Here is a 25,977-nt window from a genome sequence, read left to right as displayed (position 1 = left end):
CTGGGCGAAGGGGAGGAAGGGAAGGGAGGGGTCACGTGCGGCGAGCTGCCCGAAGTCACGTGACGAAGACGCTGGGCGGAGGGAGCCGGGGCTGGGAGTTCTCCTGAGGGAAGAGGAGTGAAGTGTGGGGCACGCGGCGGCGGCGATGACAATGGTGAGTGCGCGGCGGCCAGCGCGCTCGCTTGCAGCCCTCGCCCCGGAGCGCGCGGTGGGACGGCCAACGGCGGGCCAGATGTCGCGAGAGGGGCTGCGGGGAGCGGCTGGAGGGGGCAGGCGGGCAGGGCGGGGGGGCCGGGTTAGGCCTGTTTGGCCGCCGCGGGGTCGGAGACTATTGGGCTGCGCCGCCCTTTCCCGGTCTCGGCGATGCCCGAGCACCTGCGGGTGGCGGCGCGTTCTCCTGGCCATGTCGGAGCCTCTACCCGAGTTCCTCGATCGGCTGTGGGGGCCCTGGCTGGGTACTCGGACCCCGCCTCCGCGGGGGCCCGCCTCCCCCTCCCCTTCCAAGGTAGCCAGCCCCTCTGCTCCTCCCGGGAAGCCTCGCTTCCTTTCAGGTGGGGTGACCCAAGAATCCCCCAGTTCCGGACTCGGGGGGACTTGGTCACTCTCTTCCAGTGTTGATCGGGAGCTTGATAAACTCCGTGATTTTTTTAGCCTGCATACGGTGATATTCTGCGATTTCCTGACCCCAGTTCAGCCTTGATGTTGACAGTTATAGAATGGGAGAGAAAAAGAGAAGGACGTTGGAGGGGAGGACGTTTTTAATGCAAAAGGCAGTAGTTTCTTGCGCGCTGTTTTAAGCGTTAGGTCTCGTTTCCCTCACCAAGCCATTCTGGAAACTTACCGCTTTGGGATGTTGAAATGGCCTAGGGAGCAGAGGAGGGAGGGAAATCTGAGTACTCTCACCACAGTTAGTGGGAAGCACCAGCGTGGGCGCGATGGCGTTTAGCTTTGTGTGTGTTGGCGATCTTCTCTAGATTTGATCTCACTTGGCTCATTTTATGGTAGTATTCATTTACTCGTTTCACTTAGCAAGCTTATGTTGAGCGCCTACTGTGTGCTCTCCTTAATAGTACCTGCTTTCCCAAAGCTCACCCGGTTCCGTAAACTGCTTGAGACTTTTGGCTTATAGACCAAGCTAGGTTTATTTAAAAAAAAAAAAAAAAAGTTACTTTGAATAAATACATTTAAAGTCAGAAATCGAGTTGTTTTAATTTATAAAAGAGAGGACAGACATGTTCATTCTTAAACTTGGAACCTTTTCCTCTTTCTTTTAAACAAATAATTACAATACTTAGGTGCTCCCAGGGGCCCTGAGCAAGACTGAAACAGCCCTTGCTCTCTTGTAGCTTGCAATCCAGAGGGAGATAAACATTTATTTGTGTAATTATTTCTTTAACGTGGAAACAAATAATTACAGTTGTGATAAGAAGGAAGTATTGGGGGACCTTGCCTTGTCAGGGAGTTAAAGAAGGCTTCTTTAGTTGAATATAATTTGCAAAGAAAACTTAAAAGGCCCTCCTATCTTTTGCTTACATTTAAAATTATTACTTTTAATGAGCTTTTGAATTATGTTCAAGAGCAATTTTTATTTTCAAGTTACTCTTGAAACAAACACAATTGTAAAGCTTTATAACACTGAAATGGGCACAAGTGTAATAATATATGTATGAAAATTTGCTGTTTCATTGTTCGTGTATGCCCTAAGTGAATAAATTTTGAGAGCCTCTCTTCTGCCTCACCTTGAGTTGCATTTCTTTACAGCCACTGGATGTAGTGAAATTTCTTCAGTGAGGGCTAAAAAGTTTGTATTTTAACATATACACGTGTAATTTTGCTAGATGGTAATGCTCAGTGTTAGGTTTACAAATTATGTGAAAAATCTTAAATTAAGCTAAATTCAGTGATATGTAGTTTACGCTACGATTGGAAAACTGTGAGAACAATTGCTCTAATATTTAAGTAGTCATATATATTGCCCTCTAGTTATTTAAAGGCCACCTAAGAGTTTGAACCTGTATATTGTCTAGTATTGCTGCTGAAAATCCCCTATTTTGAATGCTCACTTGAAGATATCTTTTCTAAAAGAACTTGGTAGTCTTTCTCGTAAATGATTTCAAAACTGCCTTCTGTAATTTCAGCAGAAGTATATGTTAATATATCCTCACCCTCTTTACAGCTTTTATTCCTTTTCCTTCTTCTGGTCTTCACCATTCTGACCATTTTTTTCCTCTTTATATATCAGAAGTATTATAATTTGATTGTGAATAATTTTAAGAAGATTTTAATTTTGTGACTTTTTGTTTGAAATACAGAAGATGCACATCTTGAAATAAAAACTTCATTTATTTATTTGGCCACACCATGCGGCTTGTGGAATCTTAGACCAGAAATTGAACCCACGCCCTCAGCAGTGACAGCGCAGAGCCCTAACCACTGGACCGCCAGGGAAATCCCTTCCGTTTTTTTTTTTAGAAATAAAAACTCTAGAAGACTTTGGGTAGAGAATCTTTCTTTCAACTCCTTCTAGAAGGAAAACAAGACAAACTTTTTTCTCAGATATTTTTCTCTCTGTTATCTACATGCACAATTTTCTGGAGGCTTTTACCAAGACTAGTTCATTTTTGATGTGTCCTGGTGTAAAAAACTGGATGTTAACCCAATGCTAAATTCTCATGGCCTCATTAACTTAACCGTGTTAAAGTGCTGTAGTTTATCATCAACCTTTTGTTTTTCTGCATATGCTACACTAGGCTTTTTTTATTCCTTCTGATCTCTCCCAATCTTAGTGTTTTGATTGTGTTGAAAAGTAAGTCCATTTTTAATTTTTAGTTATGAAATACTTCATGCATACAGAAAATAATAGAGGATAACACATAATTTTTACATATTTTTAATGCCTAAGACTTACATTTTTACATAGTGTCAAAATAAAACTTATTGTTTACAATTACTAATTGTTGTTAATTGTGAAGTTTTATGTGACTTTTAAGTCTGTTTTATACCATTTTAATTAGTGGCAATTTTGATTTTATTTTATTTTTGATTATTTGATCTTTTAATATCAACTTTCAAATCCCAGTTCAGCTGTATGTGTTAAGTATATGTATGTGGGAAAAGTTACCATAATATTTCCTTTCATTTGTAAAACAATTTTTATAGTTTTCACATCTCATTTTCCTGCAACCAGCTCTAAGAATATTAAGGGGGAATGAGAAAATTAAATTTTATTTTCCTGCTTCTATTTTATAACCCAAATTTTGGACTGTCATGTTCTACCCTTTCATAATTGCTCCTCCCACAGCAGGCCCCCCCCCCAGCTTTGCTGGCTCAGTGCTTTGCACATACTTGATAAATAGTAACTGAATTTCAGCTGCTATACATTCTCATATTTGTAACTCTCACGAGAATGTATACCATTTTGAGCAAGTTTTGAATTTAAAACTTGGGGTATGAAAGCTAACTAGGAAGGGACAGTGCACATGCCCTATCATTGATGTTTTTCATTCTAAGTTCATAATAGTTTTCTAAGTAAAATTGTTTGTCATTTATAATATTGCCAGGAAAGATTAAAACATCTTGCCAAAAGGAAAATTTGCTGGTTATGTCTTTGGAGTATGTCATAAGTACTAATCTGGCCATTCTTTGAGTTGATTTCATGAAATTATAATCCTTTTGTTAATAAAGGATTAATAAAAATAAAGAAGTGGGAATTCCCTGGCTGTCCAGTGGTTAGGACTCTGAGCGTTCACTGCTGAGGGCCCGAGTTCTATAACTAAGATCCCACAAGCTGCGTGGCACTGCCAAAAAAACAAAGAAGCAAGCTCAGAATTTAGGAAAACACTATCTCCTTTGATCATAGTATCATCCTATGACCCACATAGCCTTAGCAGGATCATTAGCTTGTTTGCTGTCCTCCTGAGGACAGAACTGAGCCTTAACGCAAGTTCCTTGCTCTAGATTTTGCTACTGCACCAATACTAACTTCCTGCGGGAGGGCTGGTCTTACCAAACATGCCTAGTTTTAGCTCACTTCTTTTGGGTATTCACAAAATTTGCAGAAATTTAATTAGTCTCCTCCATTAGAGCCAGTTTTATTCTAAGGGCTTACACAGTGTAACACATGCTGTTCAGACCTATATAGCAGTAGATTTTACCATAACTAGTACATTGTAATAACTCATGAGTAATTGGGATTGTATGAGTTTAATTATAGCAGTATAATGAAAGAACCTCATAGATATATTACTAAAGGTAACCTTTCAAATCCAGATGTTAGGATTAATTTTTTAGCCCCGCGGCATGCATGCAGAACTTCCCCAACCAGGGATTGAACCTGTATCCCCTGTAGTGGAAGTGGGGAGTCTTAACCACTGGACCACTGGGGTAGTCCTTTTAGATCTTTGGTATATGTTACTATTTGATTATTTATAGTGGTTACCTATGGAAATGATTGAAATTATAGCGTGTTTAAATTTGTTTTCTTTTTTGTCTTTTAATTTTATTGTGGTAGAAAACATATAACAAATATATCCTCAGCAAAATTTTAAGCATACAGTACAGCATTAACTGTATGCATATTGTATGAAATTTTAGTTTTGATGTAGTATTTGATATAAGTTGTTATTTCCTTGTGAATTCATAGATTAACTGTAGGTTATAGGTAATTAAATTTGAATTTAGAAATGTAGTGACTGACAAAACGTAATTATGAACATTTTCCTTTTATTTCAGAGTTTTCTTGGAGGATTTTTTGGTCCCATTTGTGAGATCGATGTTGTCCTTAATGATGGGGAAACCAGGAAAATGGCAGAAATGAAAACTGAGGATGGCAAAGTAGAAAAACACTATCTTTTCTATGATGGAGAATCTGTTTCAGGGAAGGTAAATATTTTGTTTGGAGAATTACCTAGTTGTAACGTATTAGAATTAGTCATGAGAATGGCTTGTGCTGTATCTAAATTTGAATGATTTTATTAGAGATGGAAAATTTTTTTCAGAAGGTCAGTTAAATCCTTGATTCAATAGAACATTTACAGGAAAGATTCTTAAACTGGAAGGGTTACAGGGGCAGAGTCTAAATTAAACTGTGTGGAAAATTTTGTGTGTTTGTGACTATGTGCATCTGTTTAACTTCAGACACTTTCTACAGTGGGGCTGTGATCCCCTCAAAGTTTGTTTCTCCTTTAACATAAAGTTGAGTTGTGGAGATTGGGGATAATTCTCTAGTATACCTTTCTAAAAGTTTCTTTCTCATTCTTTATAGCTTATCTGTCTGTACTACTGTCATTGTGTCTGTTGATCTCATTTCTTGATACTCTGTAGAGGACTTAAGTACATTTGGAACGTGTCCATGCATGGCCAGATACATTTATGATACCTTCTGTGGTTTAACTTTTTCCTCCTTTTCCTTACCAAGTGATGTATAAGATTATTCTTATACCTTATGGAACATGATTAGTACTCATTAGTTTGTGATACTGAAGAATGGTAATATCCTAGATAAAATCAAGTCATAAAACATTTGAAATAATTTTTCAATTATTTTCAATATTTTTGAAATATTAAGAGTTTCTCTCCCCTGCTTGTTAAGGTGATACATACACATGGTAGATAGTTTGGGAAATAAAATAATTATCTATATTCCCATCATATGGAAATAATTCACTGTTAAAATTTGAATGTGTTTCCTCCTAGTCTCTCTGCATTAGTTAATGTATGTATAATATATTAAGCATAACTTTTCCCTATTATTGGATATTTAAATAGTTTCTACTGTATTTTTCAGACTGCTTGTAGTATATCACTGTATCTTTAGTAATACAGGCATGTTTTTAGTAATAAAACTTTAGTACATAAGTTTTTCTCCAAATTTCTGTAGGATAAGATTACTTCCTTAGAATGAATTCCTGGAAGTGAGTTGCTGGACCAAAAGACATGAATATTTGAAGGGTATCAATACATATTAACCTGGAGAATTTGCATCAAATCACATGTTCATTTAATGCCTTGTTTCACTCAGGGTAGTACTGAATATGGTCACTTTTTAATCTTTGCTATTTCTATAGGCAAAAATGATATTATTCTTTGATAGCATTTCTTTGGTTACTAGATAGGTTGAACTTAGGTTTATTAGCTATTTTACTGCATCGTCTATTCTGGTCCTTTGCCAGTTTACTTACTGATGTCTTAGTGTTATATTTGAAATAAATTTTTTGCTTTTCTACTTTACTCTCCCTTTAAAATGATGGGGAGAAAGAGAAGAGGCCTGGAAGAGAGCAGACAAAATCATTAAAAGGATGGAACATGTCAAACGAGTAAAGGAAAGGAAATAGTGTTGGTTCTGTAAGAAACTGCCAAACTATTTTCCAAAGTAGCACTACCATTTTCAGCAATGAATGAGAGTTCCTGTTGTACCACATTCTAGCTAGCATTTGATGATGTCAGTGTTCTAGATTTTGCCCATTCTAATAGTTTTGTAGTGGTATCTCATTGTTTTAATTTGCAGTTCCCTAATAATATGATGTTGAACATCTTTTCATATGTTTATCTTCAAATATATATCTTTTTTGGTGAAGTGCTTGTTCAAATCTTTTGCCTAATTTTCATTCGGGTTGTTTGTTTTCTTCTTATTGAGTTTTAAGAGTTGGAAACAGCCCTTTTTGGAAAACAGCCCTTTCTCAGATGTGGCTTCTGCAAATATTTTCTCCCAGTTTATGGCTTGTCGTCTTAGCTTCTCATTTTCTCGCTACATGTGTAAATTTCCATTTCCCTGACATCTAATGAGGTTGAGTGACTGTTCATCTATTTATTGGCTATTTGATGTCCTTTGTGAAATGCCTATTCGAGGCTTTGGGTTTTGGTGGGGAGTTTTTTGGGCTCATTTTTATACTCAGTTGACTTTTTTTCTTATTGATGTGTAGGATTTTTTTTTTTTTTTGGTATGTTCTTGATACGTGCTTCTCAATATAGAGTCCTTTGCATATGTATTATAAATATCTTTCTGGCTGGATTTTTCTCTATCTTAATGGTATCGTTGGATGAACAGGAGTTCTTAATTTTAATACTCTACAAATGTTAGTGCTTTTTGTAACCTGTTTAAGATATCTTTGCCTACCGTATGGGCATGAAGATGTTCTCCTGTTTTTCCTATAATTTAAAACAATTTTACATTTCACATTTAGATCTTCAGTTTTTTGGAATTGATTTTGTCTTTGTGATATAGGAGTCAAGGCTACTTGTTTGTTTGTTTGTTTTTTCCCCACATGGATATCTTATTAACCCAGGACATTTATTGAAAAAGCCATCCTTTCCCCCACTACACTGCAGCATCACCTTTGTCATCAGCCAGAGGTTGTATGAGTCTGTTTCAACATCTCTGTTCTGTTCCATTGGTTTATTTGTGACATATACTTTCATTTTTTATTTTTTTCATTTTTTTTAAAGATAGCTTTATTGAGTTGTAATTCACATACCATAAAATTCACCCTACTAAAGTGTACAGTTCAGAGGTTTTTACTGTATTTGCAGAGTTGTGCAACTGTCACCACTATCTAATTCCATAATGTTTTCATCACCCCAGAAGAAACACCATACCATTAGCAGTAACTCCCTTGGTGCCATAAACTGAATGTTTGTGTCCTTATAAGATTCATGTGTTGAAACCTAATCCCCAGTGTGATATATTGGGGGGGTGGGGCTGGGGGGGGGGTTGGGAGATGATTAGGTCATGAGGGCAGAGCCCTCATGAATGGGATTAGTGTCCTCAGAGAAATCCCATGTGCACCTTCTGACATGTGAGGACATAGTGAAAAGACAGCCGTCTGTGAACCAGAAAGCAAGCCCTCCCCGGACACCAAATCTCCTGGCGCTTTGATCTTGAACTTCACAGCCTCCAGAAGTGTAAGCAATAAATTTATGTTGTTTTTAAGCCACCTAGTCTATGGTATTTTGTCATAGCAGCCCGAATGGACTAAGACACCTGGCATCCACTAATCTATAAATGTGCTTTCTTTCTCTGTGGATTTGCCTATTCTGGACATTTCATATAAATGGAATCATAAAATATGTGGCCTTTTGTGTTTGGCTGCTTTTACTCAGCGTGATGTCTTCAAGGTTTATTCCTTTTTAAAAAAATTTTGGTAAAAAATATATATAATAAAAAAAAAACAAAAAAAACAAAACAAACAAAAATATATATATATATAATAAAATTTACCATATTAACCATTTTTATGTGTCTAATTCAGTGGCATTAATCACATTCACAGTGTTGTGTAATCATCACCATTATTTTTTTTTATAAATTTATTTTATTTATTTATTTTTGGCTGTATTGGGTCTTCGTTGCTGTGCTCAGGCTCTCTCTAGTTGTGGAGCAGGGCCTCCTTTTCGATGCAGTGCATGGCCTTCTCATTGCAGCGGCTTCTCTTGTGGCAGAGCAAGGGCTCTAGGGCGCATGGGCTTCAGTAGTTGTAGCACTTCAGTAGTTGTAGCACGTGGGCTCAGTAGTTGTGGCTCCCGGACTCTAGAGCGCAGGCTCAGTAGTTGTGGCACACGGGCTTAGTTGCTCCGCGGCACGTGGGATCTTCCTGGACCAGGGCTCATACCCGTGTCCCCTGCATTGGCAGGTGGATTCTCAACCACTGTGCCACCAGGGAAGCCCCCATCACCACTATTTTAAAAATTTGTTCATCACCCCAAACAGAAACTTTGTACCCATCAAGCAATAACTACTCTTTTCCCTTTTCTCCCAGTCCATGGATACCTCTAGCCTACTTTTTTTAAAAAAATAAGTTTATTTATTTATTTTTGGCTGCGTTGGGTCTTCATTGCTGCTCACAGGCTTTCTGTAGTTGCGGCGAGGGGGGGCTACTCTCTGTTGCTGTGCGTGGGCTTCTCATTGTGGTGGCTTCTTTTTTTTTTTTTTTTGTGGTGGCTTCTCTTGTGGTGCACGGGCTCTAGGTGCATGGACTTCAGTAGTTGTGGCATGCAGGCTCAGTAGTTGTGGCTCACGGGCTCTAGAGTGCAGGCTCAGTAGTTGTGGCACACGGGGTTGCTGCGTGCATGTGGGATCTTCCTGGACCAGGGCTCAAACTGGTGTCTCCTGCATTGGCAGGCGGATTCTTAACCACTGCTCCACCAGGGAAGTAAGTCCCTCTAGTCTACTTTTTTTCCTATAAATTTGCCTGTTCTAAAAAAAAAAAAAAAAAAAAAATCTAAATTTGCCTGTTCTGGGCCTGTTCTATTTCATATAAGTGGTCATATAAGATTTGTCTTTTTGTGTCTGCCTCATTTCATGTAGCATAATGTTTTCAAGGTTCATTCATGTTGCAGCATGTATCAAAACACCATTCTTTTCTATAGCGGAATAATATTTCAGTATATATCTGTGTAGTATATGGATGTACCACACTTCATCCATTCATCAGTTGAGGACATTTCAGTTGAGGATATTTGGGTTTCTATTTGTTGACTGTTATGAATATTGCTGTACATTTGTGTGTTAAGTTTTTGTGTGACTGTGTGTTTTCATTTCTCTGGTGTGTATACTTAGGAATGGAATTGCTGGGTCATACGTTAACTCTATGTTTAACTTTTAAGGGAACTGCCAGGCTTTTCCAATGCAGCTGCACCATTTTATATTCTCTTCAGCAATGTATGAGGGTTCCAGTTTCTTCACATTCTTGGCAATACTTATTATTGTCTGTATTTTTATTGCCATCTTAGTGGGTGAGAAGTGGTCATAATGGTTTTGATATGCATTTCCCCTAATGATGAATAATATTGAGCATCTTTTCATGTGCTTATTGCTGTTTGTATAACTCTTTTGGAGAAAAGTCTGTATATATCCTTTGACCATTTTTAATCGGGTTATTTGTCTTTTGATTGTTGAGTTGTAAGAGTTCTTTATATACTCTAGATACAAGTCTTTTGTCAGTTATGTTTTGCAAATATTTTCTCTATTTCTGTGAGTTGTCTTTTCACTTTCTTGGTGGTGTCTTGAAGTACTAAAATTTTCTATTTGATGATGTCCAGTTTATCTTTTTTAAAATTTCATTTCTCATGCTTTTGGTGTCATCTGAGAAACAGTTGCCTATCCAAGATAATGAAGATTTACACCTATGTTTTCTTCTAAGAGTTTTGTAACTGTAGCTCTTACATTTAGGTCTTTTATCCATTTTGAGTTAATATTTGTATATGGTGCAAGGTAGGGATCCAATTTCATTTTTTTGTATGTTGAGATTGAGTTGTTCCAGCATTATTTGTTGAAAAGAATATTCTTTCCCCATTGAATTGTCTTGGGACTCCTGAAGCATATACTTTTTAAAGTTAAATTTAATTGCCGTCTGTCAAAAAAAGCTACAGAGAAGGAAACAAAATTACCCATAAGCATACATTCCAGAAGTAACTCCTGTTAAGAGTTTTTTCTGTAGTTTAAAAAATATAATTGGCATTATACTTGTATACAGTTTGACCATGCTTCCTTCATGTGACATACCATGCACATCTTCCCACATCATTAAATATTCTTTGACCTTATTATTTTTATACTTTAATTATACTCCATCATATGATGTACTGCAATTTGTTTAATTATTTACTTGTTTTTCTGTGATATTAATTTGGAAGGCAAGTAACTAACTCATCCTGGTCACAGATATATGGAAGATATAGAAGCATGAATATTTTAATTATGTAGTTTACAGACAGAAGTAACTGAACTTCGGTTTTTATTGGTCCTTAATTTCTGTTGTCTTTTGAAAACACTATTTGGAAGAAAAGCTTTTAAGAGTCATGCTGCCCATATTTTTTATAGTAAAGAATAAATCCGGAAGTGTGCTTTTTGGTATGTTAGCTAATCCTTAAATGTTTTGAGTTTTGTTTTTAATATGTATGTACTTTATAGATATTTTGTCAAATTAAAATGTTTAAAATTAAGGTTTCCATTTGGCACATATGAATTTAGGGATTTTAGATTATATATTTAATTTGAAAAGTACGTAAGATAATCATACTCAAAATTTAAATCTTTAGACATTCTGTTTTTAGGATGAGTAGCAGACTCAGGGCAATAAGCATTGCTTTTAAGATCAGGAATTATAACAATATATTGTTGGTTATAAAAGGCTGAAAGTGATCTTTAAGATCAGTTCTTGGAATTAGTAATAACCTTACATTAAAATGCTGTTGTAGAATTTTTTAACTATTTGACCTGAAAACATATTTGAATAGTTGAAAGTTTTCCCTTTTATTGAGTCTTTATAGTTCTCCAGCTGTAAAGAAGGATTCCTTACTAACAAAGAGGATGCTTTAAGTGTACGTATAAGTAAGAGGTTCATTACTGATTGTATATGAGTAGGTTTTACCTTCTCTGGCGCTATAAGGTCTAGGTAGGATCTAGGTATGTGGTGGTGTCTCAGACTTCAGAAATGAATACCTGAAATATTTATACATTGTATTCATCTGGAAGCAATCTGCTAGTAGGCCCGCAAAGGATTGTTAACATCTCTTACAATTTCATGTTTTGGCAGGTAAACATAGCCTTTAAGCAATCTGGAAAGAGGCTAGAGCACCAAGGAATTAGAATTGAATTTGTAGGTCAAATTGGTGAGTTTTAAAATAGTATTACTTTTTTTTTCTTTGATAACTGAGTTTGAAGAGAGTTTGATTTGGCACTTTGCTTTATGGAAAGAAGGAATTGATTTTGCGTAATAAAAGAGGATTTATTTTATAAACATTAAATCATGTTTCTTTTAATTGTATTAAATGATATTTGACTAATCCTGCCTTTATTTGTGATTAAACTTAATTACTAAAAGTGAAAGGATTTATGTAAGCTACCAGCCTTGAAAAATAATTCAAGTAAATTAGTTTACTCACTGAAATTTCCATCTGCCTACATTTTTCACCAGGTTTATTCACAATTAGCAGTGTCACCTTCATCCTTCTTTCTAATTACCCATGCCATTTGTCTTCCTAACTTAGTGTGTACCTGTAGCCAGACTCACTTGTCAATAGAAAATTCCATGTGAAAAGGAAAAGTGTAATTTCTTTTTGACTTAGATCAACTTGTGTATGTTTCCATTTGTGTATTTCAGAGACATTCTTGATTTAGTAGGAGTTAAACTGTATAAATCTTTTGGTACTGCAGATTCGGAAAAGAGAAAAGAAAATAGGTTCTAGCTTTCTAAGTTTTACTGTACATTTTTAAAGTATCAAAATTGGAATGGGTGGATATTTATTTACATGTCTATTTTGGATGAGATTATATTTAAGGGGCAAATTATAGTAATTAACTGATAGTTGATTTTAGTCTTTTGCGTATTATAGTTTTATCAAGGTAATATATTTGCCTAACTAAAGCAAAACAAGACAATACATTTTTTGCCTAGAAGGGAGGAAGTTCAAATAATTGCTGGAAATATGTCTGTTAAAACAGCTTCATACTGGGCAAACCCTAAATGCATTAAAGGAATGAATTCATTTTTTTATAATTGAAATTTTCATTTTGCTATGCTGCTTGAATTTTTTTATGCCTAAGGGGAGCATAATAGTGAGAAAGATAATGGAATTCAGATCATAGCTCTAGTATTTAAAGTGGAGACAAATCCAACTAATTCTTTTTGTAAAAATCATTTGCTTTGGAAGTAGAAGTTTGAGTTTTAATGAGATGGGTATTAAATATAATTGGTCTTTTTGCTTTTTAAAATTTCTTAGAACTTTTCAATGACAAGAGTAATACTCACGAATTTGTAAACCTAGTGAAAGAACTAGCCTTACCTGGAGAACTGACTCAGAGCAGAAGTTATGATTTTGAATTTATGCAAGTTGAAAAGCCATATGAATCTTACATCGGTGCCAATGTCCGTTTAAGGTATGAACGTGTATCAGAAACTGTAGACAGAATCAAAACCAGAAAGTAATGACTACTATTGAATGTCTTATTAGAACTTCTAATTATAATTTTGGACTGGAAGGCTTAAGATTTTTTAAATTCTGTCAAATTTTTTTTTTTTTTCTGGCTAATGCTCATCTGATGTAGTAAGAGCCTTCTGTAGTTTTAGAGAATCCTATTATGAGAAGTTTTAGTCATACACTTCCCTGTATGAATCGTTCTTAGGTACTTCATTTGTCCTGTAAATGGAATTACTCTCTAAATCCATTAGTTTCCCAATGAATCTCATTTAGTGTATGGTTAAGAAGTGATCTAGAAAAAAAGAAAAAACAAACAAAAAGCAGTGATCTAGAGAGATGTCCTCAAGTAGGCTTGATGATGGTGCTTCAAATTGATCTAAAAAGTATGTACACTATTCTTAAAATGGAACTTTGTATTTTTTCTATGGTGGGGGCATTTATTTAAAAATTAAAACTTCTTCATGAAGTAAATGGAGTAAATTGATCCCTAAGGAGTTCCAGCAAGGAGAAAGCAGAGTTGCAGTTAATGTTTGCTTATTTAAAACACTGAGATATATCACAGGAGATTTAACTTGTCCTCTCCATTAATTTTGTAGGTATTTCCTTAAAGTGACGATAGTAAGAAGACTGACAGACTTGGTAAAAGAATATGATCTTATTGTTCACCAGCTTGCTACCTATCCTGATGTCAACAATTCTATTAAGATGGAAGTGGGCATTGAAGATTGTCTACACATAGAATTTGAATATAATAAATCAAAGTAAGTACCTTTCACAAACAGATAACATAAATGTTCAGGGAAAATTAAGAAATAAACCTTTTATGTCTTTGTAAATTGGTCAAGGTAAGGATAGACTCAACATTAATCTGATGTTAACAGACCAACAGAATCTCTGAGCTGAAAGAAACTTTAGGAATTTAGTTTTGTTTCTGACTCAGCGCAGATGTCTTTATTATTCTATTCCTGGTAATTGACCATTTTTTATAGAGGATCTCACCATCTCAGAAGGCATCTAATCCTATGTCTCAAAAAATTTATCTTCTTGTCTTGAGATCATTTTAGCTGGTCATCTCTTTAAAAATAAGCAAAAATGCTCTTTTTCTGACTACATGAGCAATACATTTTTATTATTAAAAAAATTGACAATGTAGAAAAGTCGAAGTAAAAATACCACATATTTTCACCATTACTACTTAACCACTATTAAATCCTCATGTATATCTTTCCATGGGTGGGGGTATATATGTTTATATATGTTGTGCATTTTCAGAAATGGGCTCTTATTTTATTTATTAATGCCTTTTAAAGCTTTATTATGGAAAATTTCAAACATATACCAAAGTATATATCTAACAATATTAATAATTTCTTAACCTCGTCACATATTTAGTCAGTGTTCACTTTTCCCTAATTTACTCATAAATGTTTTGTCGCCATATGGTTTGTTCAAATCAGTATCCAAACAAGACTTGCTCAAATCCAGTGGATCCAAACACACTACATTTGTTTTTTTATTCTTAAATCTCTTTTAATTTATAGGTTTTCTCTTTTATTTATTTATTTTTCACTAAAGTTTATTGTTGAAGAAATGGATGTTCATTCTTTTGTCCCCTTCCTGTGCACTCTTCTGTTACATCATTTTTATTACTTGTCATGTCTCAGTTTATATCACTGAAATTGTGATACACACGTGTTCAGGGTCTTAAATTATATTGTTGATAAAATTATTAGATAGTTTAGGACCTAAAACTTGTCACTGGAAGCCTCCTTTCAGACTAACATAATTGCATTAATCAACTCTTGGGATATTATTTTGAGATCAAACCTGGGAGAAGTTTAAAAAAAAAAAACCCTCTGGGAATTACAGGAATTCCTAGGTTTGCTACCATATTATTTCAAGGTCCCTGGAAAAGTCTTTGATTAGTAGGTATTACAGCAACAAACTCAATTTATGGAGTCTCTCTTTGTGGCCAGGTGATTTGTTAGCTGCACTATTCTAGCACTTGGAGTAGTACTGACACTAAACCCATGTGTAGAGTTTTTAATGTTCAAAACATCTTCATACACCAAATAAAAATTTTCAGGCATAAAAATCTTAATTTTCCATGCTTAAGTTCTTTGGAAACTAAGTTAACCTCTACGTAGGGACCAACAATTAATCAGGCTAATTCTTCCCTCTGAGGTGTATCGATGGTCAAGTAAACTTTGCTTCCTTATTTTTATAGTAAAATGATGAGTACTTTTTTCAAAAAAGAACATTAAACACATGAATGGTCAGAATGGTATTCTTAAATAGTAATTATCCTACAGATATCTAATAAAGCCTTTCAGGACATATTTCACTCTTTTTGTTTGTTTTGTAAACTGATATTTAGTAAGTGACAAATACTCTTTCCCCAAAGGTATCATTTAAAGGATGTGATTGTTGGAAAAATTTACTTCTTATTAGTAAGAATAAAAATCCAACATATGGAGTTACAACTGATCAAAAAAGAGATCACGGGAATTGGTAAGTTGAAGAGTATTTGAACTGAAATTCATTTTAGTTGAAATTTTGAAATCTTAAAATATTGTTTAAACTTAAAATAAATATCCACCTTGGAGACTAACTTTGATACTTAATATTGCTGGCAGTGAGTTACTCATTTATGTTTTTAAAAAAATTAATTTTTGAATACATAATAAATTCACATGGTTCAAAAATAAAGTGTGAACGATTATACAGTAAAAAGTGTCCTGTTTATGTACTCCAGCTACTCATAGGTGATATGTTTGTAAGTTTTAAAATCCTTTAAGTATTTATCCATATACCTGCAAGTGCCTCTACATTACACCCTCCCCCTTTTTTTAGTTAAGTGGTTATATACAATACATACTTTAGAGTTCTTTACATATCAATGTGTGGAACACTTCCTCATCTTTCTTACAGTATTCCATTCAATGGGTGTACTAGCTATTGGTGGACATAACAGGTTGTTTCTAGTCTTTTGCTATTATAAACGATGTTTTAGTTAATAATATCATTTCACATATGTGTTGGTTTGTGTGCAAGATAAAATCTTAGAAGTGGAATTGCTGTTTCCAAGGGTATATTCATTTGTAATTTCAATTCTTATCAGTTTCTCCTCTTTATGGACTGTACCAGTTTGCATTACTACCAGCAATGAATGTAGGAGGGTGCCTCTTTCTCCCTGTATTCTCATAAGCATGATGTTATAAAACTTTTAGCTGATCTCATGGGTAGGGGAAAAAGTTTAATTCATTTTTCTCATCTGAGTGAGGGTGAGCATCTTTTCATGTGTATAAAAGCCATTTGTATTTCTTTTCTGTAAACCACCTATCCATATCCTTTGCCCCATCTCTATTGGATTATTAGTCTTTTCCTTTTGATGTGTAGAAACTCTTTATATATTAGGAAAATCAATCCCTTTTTCTTCTTTTTTTTTTCTTTTTTGGCTGCATTGGGTCTTCGCTGCTGCGTGCAGGCTTTCTCTAGTTGCCGCGAGCGGGGGATACTCTTCATTGTGGTGCACAGGCTTTTCATTGTGGTGGCTTCTCTTGTTGCGGAGCATGGGCTCTAGGCACATGGGCTTCAGTAGTTGCAGCATGTGGGCTCAGTAGTTGTGGCTCGCGGGCTCTAGGGCGCAGGCTCAGTAGTTGTGCACGGGGTTAGTTGCTCCATGGCATGTGGGATCTTCCTGGACCAGGGATCGAACCCATGTCCTCTGCATTGACAGGCGGATTCTCAACCACTGCACCACCAGGGAAGTCCCCCTCTTTCTGTATTAAGAACAGCAAAATTTCCCCAGTTTGTCTTGCTTATGGTGGTTTTTGCCATCTAGAAGTTCTTGATGTTTATATAAGTCAGATTTATCAGTTTTTACTCTTATGGATTCTGGGTTTTATACCACAGTTAGAAAGGCCTTTTTTACACTGAGGTTCTAAAAATTTTCTGTGCTTGATTCTACTAAAGTAATACACTATAGTTTAGGAATTTTAATTAATTTAAATTAAATTAAATAATTAAACTTTTAATTCATTTGGAATTTGTCCTGATGTAAGAGATCAGCTATGGATCCAACTTTACTTTTCTCCAGATAGCTGACCAGTTGCCCCCAAATCTTCTATTGGTTCATAACTGCTTTTTTTTTTTTTTTTTTGTGGTACACGGGCCTCTCACTGTTGTGGCCTCTCCCGTTGTGGAGCACAGGCTCCGGACGCGCAGGCTCAGCGGCCATGGCTCACGGGCCCAGCTGCTCCGCGGCATGTGGGATCTTCCCGGACTGGGTCACGAACCCGTGTCCCCTGCATCGGCAGGTGGACTCTCAACCATTGCACCACCAGGGAAGCCCCATAACTGCTTTTTAATTTTAATTATTATTATTTTTTTGGCCACGCCATGTGGCTTGTGGGATCTTAGTTCTCTGACCAGGGATCAAACCTGTGCCCCCTGCAGCGGAAGTGCGAAGTCCTAAGCACTGGACCATCAGGGAATTCCCTGATTTTAATTAATATTTAGATTTAGTTTGTTCCCTTTAACTTTGCTGGTTTTCTGCTAAAAAGAATTTTAGGCAACACTTTTTAAGAATTTATAATTGGTAGTCATGATTTTAAATATCTGTAATTTCTTAATCTCCATTTTTCACCTGCTAATAAAAGTTAAAGTGATTAGGGACTTCCCTGGTGGCACAGTGGTTAAGAATCCTCCTGCCAACGCTCAGATGTGGGTTAGAGCTCTGGTCCTGGAAGATTCCACATGCCTCAGAGCCACTAAGCCCGTGCGCCACGACTACTGAGCCTGCATGCCACAACTACTGAAGCCTGCGCGCCTAGAGCCCGCACTCCCCAACAAGAGAAGCCACAGCAATGAGAAGCTTGCGCACCTCAATGAAGAGTAGCCCCCACTCGCCGCAATTAGAGAAGGCCCGTGCACAGCAACGAAGACCCAAGGCAGCCAAAAATAAAATTAATTAATTAATTAAAAAAAAAGAAAAATTGTCTATGGTTTAGAGAATAAAAAGACAAGCCACAGACTGGGAAAAAAATATTAAAAAAAAAAGTTAAAGTGATTTAAAGATATTAAAACCAAACTTCAGGTTCCCATTTGTTGTTTAAAAAGAAATTGTTTATTTAAACATTTTTTTCTAGTTATAAAAATTATATTCAGTTCTGGAAAATTTTAAATAAAAAATAATTTGTACTCATAATCCAGAACAGACCTTAGCCTTTGCATATTATATATTTTACAACATTGGGATCATTACTATGTTTTAGTGTACCTTTAAACTTATCTCATTGACTGTTTAAAAGAACTGTATGTATGTCAGGTATTCACTTTGATGTTTTGTCTATGTTAAAGTTAACAAGAGAAAACATTTTGGGTGTTGCAGAGAAAACTAGCATGTCAGTGCACTGCTATGCATTGATAGTTTCTATTTTAGCAGATATTAGAAATGATAGAAGGAAGTCTGTGAAGATTATTTCTGAACTGTATACAGTTGACCCTTGAATAACATGAGGTTTGAACTGCATGGGTCTACTTATAGCAGATTTTTTTCAGTAGTAAATATTACACTACTACATGATCTGCAGTTGGTTGAATCCACAGATAGGGAGGAACCGTGGATAGGGAGGAGTGGAGGATACCGAGAACGGACTATAAATTATACACACGTTTTCCTGTGTGTACGGTCAAGCGCCCCAGCCCCTGCAGTTTTTCAAGAGTCTACGGAATTACCTTTGGGAGGAAGGGAGTATGATCTTCAGTTGGGTGGTAAGTAAGTGTAGATCAAGAAATAGAAAAGAATGATCAACATTTTCACAAAAGGGGAAAGTAAATTAGTACTAAAATAATGTAGTCAGAATATAGGAAGAAGGTATAAGTCTGGAGATCATATTCTAGCAGTGTTTAAATTAATATCATTTACATTATTGCACTAGGACCCAGTACCACAACAGAAACAGAAACAATCGCTAAATATGAAATAATGGATGGTGCACCAGTAAAAGGTAATACACTTTTCATTTACTTTTAAGTTATAGGTAGTGCAGATAGCACTGTTCATGGCAGATTAGTTTGAAAGTATTTATTCAGTGTGAATATATCTGTGAATTCTTAAAATGATTTTTAAGATTATCTTTGTATAAATGCTGAGAAGACTATAGTAGTACTTTCTAGTTTGAAATAAGTTTTAATTTTTTACTCAGTTTAAATTTAGAATTTAGAAGAGACATTTATGGATATCTCTTCCCTAGTTCTGAATTTATAATATTTTAATTACCTTTTGTTACAGTAGTTTCTCTCTGTAAATCTTTTTTACTCATGCTGAACATAAGGTGCAGTATAATTGAGTATTCATTGTGGGATTTTGGAGTTCTTATATAGCCCTCAAGAAAATAAGCAGTTCCCTTAGTAGATAATTTTCAGTGTCTAAGACAATGAAGCCAGTATTTATCATTTTAAATTTATGTCTTTGGGTTTTTCTTACTCTGTTAGTAATTACTTCAAAGAGTAGTTACCATTTACTGAGTACCAACTATAGATGAGGCATTGTATTCTCAGGCGCTGTCAAGTTCCCTACCACACTTTGAGTTAGGTAGTGGTAACCCTTATTTTATACATGAAACTGAGATGTAGAGGTAAAAAACTTGTTACTGTAGGGGAGGCAGAACTTTCCTTCTACCCGTCTTAGATTTTCAGCTGGAATTCTTTAACAAAAAGATCAATAAGAGAAAAACAGTTGATTAATGCCTGCAGTACACATCACCCAGGAGAAACCTCAACAAAAAAGTAACTCAAAGCTGTGACTTAGAATTTCAGCCTATATAGCATCTTCAAAAGAACAATAAATTTGGAGAGAAATGACTGGGCAAAGGAAAGCAGTTTAGGCTTCCCAGGGTGGCAAACTACGGGCAGGTAAATATGTGGGAGAAAACCAATGGAGTAGGCTTGTTTGCAGATTCCTCTGGTGCCATCCCCGGCCTGAAAAAAGGCTGTCTTCAGTAAAAGGAGAATTTATATCCTGCCTTTAGGCAGAACAGGGGATTCTTTTCTGATTTTACTGCTGCTTAATTGCCTTCAGCTCAAAATAATCTGTATGTCAAAGAGGAATATTTTTCGGTGACATATTCTGGTTTCCTTCAATAGCTAGTCATTGCACAGTTGGAGTTTGAGTCCAGGGGTTTCTGACTCCAGGACTCTTGTGTGTGTACTCTTGTGTTATGCAACATAACTTTGTAAAATTCCAGCAGCCACAAATTTTTATGTAAAGTGATGGGTTGTACATCTTTAAGGAAATAGATATACATAAGAAAACTATTACATAAAAAGGATTCAAAGCAGAATATGCAAATAATTATTCTTAGAAAAAGAGAAGCCATGAGAATCTGAATAGCAATCTTTTTGCTATTGCTTCATTGCTAATGAAGGAATGTCATCATTCTGAACATGTTTGTTGCTTTGGGTGAATTAGTAATAAGTATTCAAGAATTTATACACATGATTAGAAATTATGGTACAGATGAAACAGATGGTTAAGTGACTTGGCTGGAGTTGGGATTCAAATCCAGGCATTTTGGCTCTAGAGCAGTGGTTCTCATCTAGGGGCAATTTTGGTCCCCCCTCCCCAGGGAAAATTTGGCAATGCCTGTAGACATTTTTGGTTATCATATTTGGGGACTGCTACTGGCATCTTGTGGGTAGAGGCCAGGAATGCTGCTGAACTTCATACAGTGCATAGGACCTTATCCATGACAAAGAATTATCGGGCCTAAAATGTCAATAGTGTCAAGGCTGAGAAACCCTTGTCTAAAGCTTTTGTTATGCTGCTGTCTTGTGAGGAACTGAAGCATTAATGTCTTCTCTATGATGCTTAGTTTTAGGTGTTATGTAACTATTGATATATTTAATCATCCTTTAGAATTAAATGGAAATTGCTTTTCTTTCAGGTGAATCAATTCCAATAAGACTGTTTTTAGCAGGCTATGACCCAACTCCAACAATGAGAGATGTGAACAAAAAATTTTCAGTAAGGTACTTTTTGAATCTAGTCCTTGTTGATGAGGAAGACAGGAGGTACTTCAAGCAGCAGGTATGGTGCCACCCAGATGTTATTTTGTTCTGTGGCAATTCCAAAAACACCTGGAAAGCAGCCACTTTTCTAAGCTTTATTGTACTGAGCAAGTGGGGGTTTCTAAGTAAGTGAAAACACTGACAGTATGTTATAGAAGTAAGCATGAATGGAACTATGTTGTAATCCATCTCTTCCCGGTCATTCTGCAGGACTCCAGAATGGGCTATAATTTGGCAGGGCTTTTGTTTTGTTTTGTTTTGTTTTAATTTAATTTTGTGGCATGAGGCATCTTAGTTCCCCTGCCAAGGATCGAACCCGTGGCCCCTGCAGTGGAAGTGACGAGTCTTAACCACTGGACCACCAGGGAGGTCCCTGGCAAGGCTTTTATTTTTCTCTTGAAACCTTTGTTTTTTATAAAAACAATACCTGCTATTTGTTTTAAAAAAAAAATCAGGCAATAAAAAACAATGAAGTAAAAGGTCAACAAAACTTCCACCACCATTGTGATTAGTTTTCTAGACAAATTTGTATATGTGCTTTTAGATCATTATTATGCATATTGATCTTTTTTTGCAGATCTTTTTTTTTTTTTTTTTTTTTTTTTTTTTGCGGTTCGCGGGCCCCTCACTGTTGTGGCCTCTCCCGTTGCGGAGCACAGGCTCCGGACGCGCAGGCTCAGCGACCATGGCTCACGGGCCCAGCCGCTCCGCGGCACGTGGGATCTTCCCGGACCGGGGGCACGAACCCGTGTCCCCTGCATCGGCAGGCGGACTCTTCAACCACTGCGCCACCAGGGAAACCCTGCATATTGATCTTTAATTTGTTTTTTCAGTCAATAGTATCTTGAATAGCTTTCCTTTATCAACAAAGATTTCCTTTATCACTTTTAATGACTGCATCAACTTGATGGATTTGGGGGTTTCCATTTTTCCATAATTAAACAATCTTCTTATAAATGTTTTTGAAATGACCCAAATCTAATACTTTTTCTTTAAATCTATGGCTGCGTTGGGTCTTTGTTGCTGTGTGCGGACTTTCTCTAGTTGTGGCAAGCAGGGGCTACTCTTCGTTGTGGTGCACGGGCTTCTCATTGCAGTGGCTTCTCTTCTTGCGGAGCACAGGCTCTAGGCGTGTGGACACCAGGCGTGTTGCGGCTCGTGGGCTCTAGAGCACAGGCTCAGTAGTTGTGGTTCACGGGCTTTAGTTGCTCCACGGCATGTGGTATCTTCCCGGACCAAGGATTGAACCCATGTCCCCTGCATTGGCAGGTGTATTCTTAACCACTGTGCCACCAGGGAAGTCCCTAATACTTTCTTTTTTGTTTGTTTTGTTTTTGCGGTACGCGGGACTCTCACGGTTGTGGCCTCTCCCGTTGCGGAGCACAGGCTCCGGACGCGCAGGCTCAGCGGCCATGGCTCACGGGCCCAGCTGCTCTGTGGCATGTGGGATCTTCCCGGACCGGGGCACAAACCCGCGTCCCCTGCATCGGCAGGCGGACTCTCAACCACTGCGCCACCAGGGAAGCCCGCCCCTAATACTTTTTAAATATAAGATGTTTATCATAAAACTTGTTCTCATTTTAAAATCAATTAAAAGCCTTTGGTGAATTTTGAATAAAAGATAGTGATTAGAATGGTCTTTTGTATTCGGAATCAGATTAATATTTGAATGTCAGTTGAGTGTTCAAAACTAAATTAGAAATTATTCTGGAAAAAAAAAGGAAATTATTCTGTGTTGAGTACTGTGATGAATACAAAAGCTACCTTTTTAAACATGGTTTGTCCTCAAGGCCCTCACATTGCGGATATGTGGAAAGAGAGAGTGTATAATTAACAGAAAACTTTAATAGTTTGACAGTAATTGGGAAAAGAGAAAAGTTACTCTGCTAATGCTGCCATAATGCTGTATAATTAAACATAGGTGATTTATAATTTCAAATTAGATTATATGAAATTTACAATTTCCAAATCAATTACATATTGTGGCCCTATTGAGTAAGTATATGCTTCCCACGGGCATTCATTTGGATGTTTAAATTCTGCTATGTTGGTTAAAAAACAAACAGCCTGCCATGACTTTATGAAGCAAGTAATTTTAAGAATTTAGAAGAGATCTGAGGATGTATTGGTTAGGGTAAGACTTAGATAGGCAGAGGAAGAGGGATTTGAAGAATATCAAGGGGAAGATGGAGGGAAAGTTTAATTTGAAGTGCGTTAGACGCAGAGAGTAACCCAGTTTGGCTGGTGGGGTACTGGGGTCTAGGTAGGGAAGAGAGTGATGTTGATAAATTGGATAAAGGTTATGGAGGGCTTGAATGCCGGGTTGGAGATTTATCCTGGAGGAACTGAGAACTATTGGAAGAGTCATCCAGGCAATGTTTTAGACTGATCTGGAAGTGATAGGAAGGATGGCTTAGAAAGGGGTATCAGGCAAGGGAGGGAGAGCCCATCTACCAGGAAGCTATTTTAGTATCTAAGGTTGAAGTGACAAGGGCTTGAATTTGGATAAGGGCAGTGGAACAACAAACAAAAGGTAGATTTTAGGAATTCTTTAAAGCAGTAATAGCTAGGACTTTGTGCCAGATTGGATTCATGGTGGTGGCATGCATGGGTGCTGGTGGGAGCAGAGTTGCCAGAAGGGGGGAGGCCCAAGATTAGAATTGGAAGAAGGTGAGTCAATAAGGAAAGAGGAGGGCTTTTGTAGGGAAGAAGTTAGTTTTGTTATGGTTAAAATTGAAGTGGCATTATTTCTATGGTGAAAATATAAGGAATAATATGAGGACATTAATTTGTTGTCTTGCATTTGTCTTCTAGGAGATAATTTTGTGGAGAAAAGCTCCTGAAAAACTGAGGAAACAGAGAACAAACTTTCACCAGCGATTTGAATCGCCAGAATCGCAGGCATCTGCTGAGCAGCCTGAAATGTGAACTGAATAGGAGGAAAAAAAAGAAAAAAACTCCTATATCTGTTGAGACTGAAGTTCGGCAGGTTAAAGATGGTCGCAGTGTGTAGGGCGGGGAAAAGGCCAAAACCCCATTTATGATAGTCTTCCTTTATCTTACAGTGCTGAGTTTATTTTATGACATAACTAAATGTTCTTCATGTATATACATTTAAAAAGTGCTTTCTTTGAAACACTGGAACTTTCTTAAACTGCCGTGTTGTTGTTTTTTTAACCACACACTTTCATTTAATGATAAGCACTCAGCTGTACATCAGCATAAACATTAAAGATTTTCATGTGAGTAGGTTGGTATTTGTAATTTTGCTTTCTTTCTGCATAATGTTGATTACAAATTCTTTTATTCTCCTTTTTCATGCTAATGATTACCTCTTATTCTCTACACGCAAAAAATTAAACATTTTGTGTTCAAATAAAATTAGAAAAACCTGAGTGGCCCTTAATCCTGCAAAGATTTAAAACATGGCATCTCAATATTTTTGAAAACTACATTTTTGTTTTTCCATACGTGTTTGAGAAATGCATATGAGTGTTTCGCTGTAGGTGCCTCTGAGTCTACCATTTCATGGCTTCCTGAATTTTGTTCTCTTTGAAGTCTTCTGTGGTGTGAATATTAAATTTTTTTCCATAAGAGATTATGTGGCATGTCATTGCAGCTTTTTTTTGGGGGGGGTACCATATTAAGTAACCATTTTGCTACTACTATCAGATAGGTACCACGGTATGTTTTCTGCAATGTGGAGTTGACTCTGTGTTGGCATTTTAGTTTGTTAAAACTATATAATTTTTCCATAAATACTTTGAAAAAAAATTTTTTTGATTTAAGGAATCTTTTTAGCACATATATGCAAACATAATTTTCTTGCAAATATTCTCTTCCCTTTTCAGGGGAAAATTTGAGGATGGGGGACTCAGGAGAACTGGTGAAGTATGTAGTTACCCAAATCTCGACAATTTCATGTTTGTTAAATTGGAAAGTTGACTAGTTCAAACTCAAATTTAAACCAGTTCATCCACTCTGTTTAAATTTTTTTAATATTAAATTCAAGTATTGTTCAAAGCCTCTGAAAAAGAAGGTTGTAGTCATCTGTTTTTATGCTATGCATGGGGTCTGATCGCAAATACACTAAATGTGGGGTGTAGGAACTAAAATGAAGCCTGTTGTGTGAAACTACTTTCACTTACGGTTCATTGGTTTTTGTACCAATATTTTTTTATACACTTCAGTGCAAGTCTTGTCAGTTAACCTTACTTTATGGGTAAGCTAAGTAACCCAAATTACATTTCTTTAAGCCTGTTTTACTACTATGGCACTTTGAAAAATGGTCAGTAACCAACTTCTTAACTGGCAAAAGGTTCCAGGTACCATGTGCTGGAGCATCTATTTTAAATGTGGATATCTGTGAATGGTAATGTTTTCCTTCATGTAAGTGCCTGTTCAGAGTTTCAGAATTTTAAAATGCCAAATATTTTCATGGTCACTTGCATGTAGTAATCTGGAAAATATTCAAAGAAAAATTGAAAAACAATTGTATTTAACCAGCCTCAAATTGTGCAACCATGATGTATAATAAAGAATTTGAAACATACTGAGCTTGCTATGTGAATGATTAAAATATTTATATTCTCAAATCTCTTCTCATTGTCATATTTATCTTTGGGGGCAGAATTGCTCAGTAGTTTAGGAAGCTATAATTGTGATGATTAGAAGTTTTTAAAAATATTCAATTTCAATTTTAAATATATAATGCTTTTAATTAGGTGGCTTAAAACACTGTCATAAATAGGACGCTTATTCACTTGGAATTTTGTTGCATAACCGATTTAAAAAATAAAAATTTGAACTCAGTATTTGGTGAACTGTAAAAAGTTGGCCAGTTAATTAGAAATGAACTGAAAAAGAAATTTGTGTCTTTAATAAAGAGTACAGTATCTAATCCAGTGGTTCTCAACCCTGGCTGCACATTCAAATCACTTTAGGAGTTTTTAAAAATAATCATGCCAGGTCCTATCCAGGCCAATAAAA

The 25,977-nt window shown here is 36.3% G+C and overlaps 1 protein-coding gene across 4 annotated transcripts; it reads left to right on the top strand.

Annotated features, from left to right (window-relative positions):
* Window positions 1–21: 21 nt before the first annotated feature.
* Window positions 22–25,583, top strand: VPS26A (VPS26 retromer complex component A). 4 transcript variants are annotated; one of them, XM_027130065.1, is made up of 10 exons: window positions 33–154; window positions 2,313–2,806; window positions 4,732–4,881; window positions 11,532–11,607; window positions 12,718–12,874; window positions 13,512–13,676; window positions 15,320–15,426; window positions 18,858–18,926; window positions 20,865–21,007; window positions 23,803–25,583. In XM_027130065.1, the coding sequence occupies exons 3-10, from the start codon at window positions 4,804–4,806 to the stop codon at window positions 23,914–23,916; spliced, it is 909 nt and encodes a 302-aa protein (XP_026985866.1). In that variant the 5' UTR covers window positions 33–154; window positions 2,313–2,806; window positions 4,732–4,803; the 3' UTR covers window positions 23,917–25,583. The 4 variants fall into 4 exon arrangements, with proteins under 4 accessions (XP_026985865.1, XP_026985866.1, XP_026985864.1 ...); XM_027130064.1 differs by lacking the exon at window positions 2,313–2,806 and having other exon boundaries at window positions 22–154; XM_027130063.1 differs by lacking the exons at window positions 33–154; window positions 2,313–2,806 and adding an exon at window positions 218–505.
* Window positions 25,584–25,977: the final 394 nt, after the last annotated feature.

The sequence above is a fragment of the Aethalodelphis obliquidens genome, unplaced genomic scaffold, assembly GCF_003676395.1.
Source record: "Aethalodelphis obliquidens isolate GAN/ISIS:26980383/991018 unplaced genomic scaffold, ASM367639v1 scaffold37, whole genome shotgun sequence".
Lineage (NCBI taxonomy): Eukaryota > Metazoa > Chordata > Mammalia > Artiodactyla > Delphinidae > Aethalodelphis > Aethalodelphis obliquidens.
The sequence above is the reverse complement of the archived record's forward strand: the minus strand, read 5'-3'. Positions and strand labels throughout refer to the sequence as shown.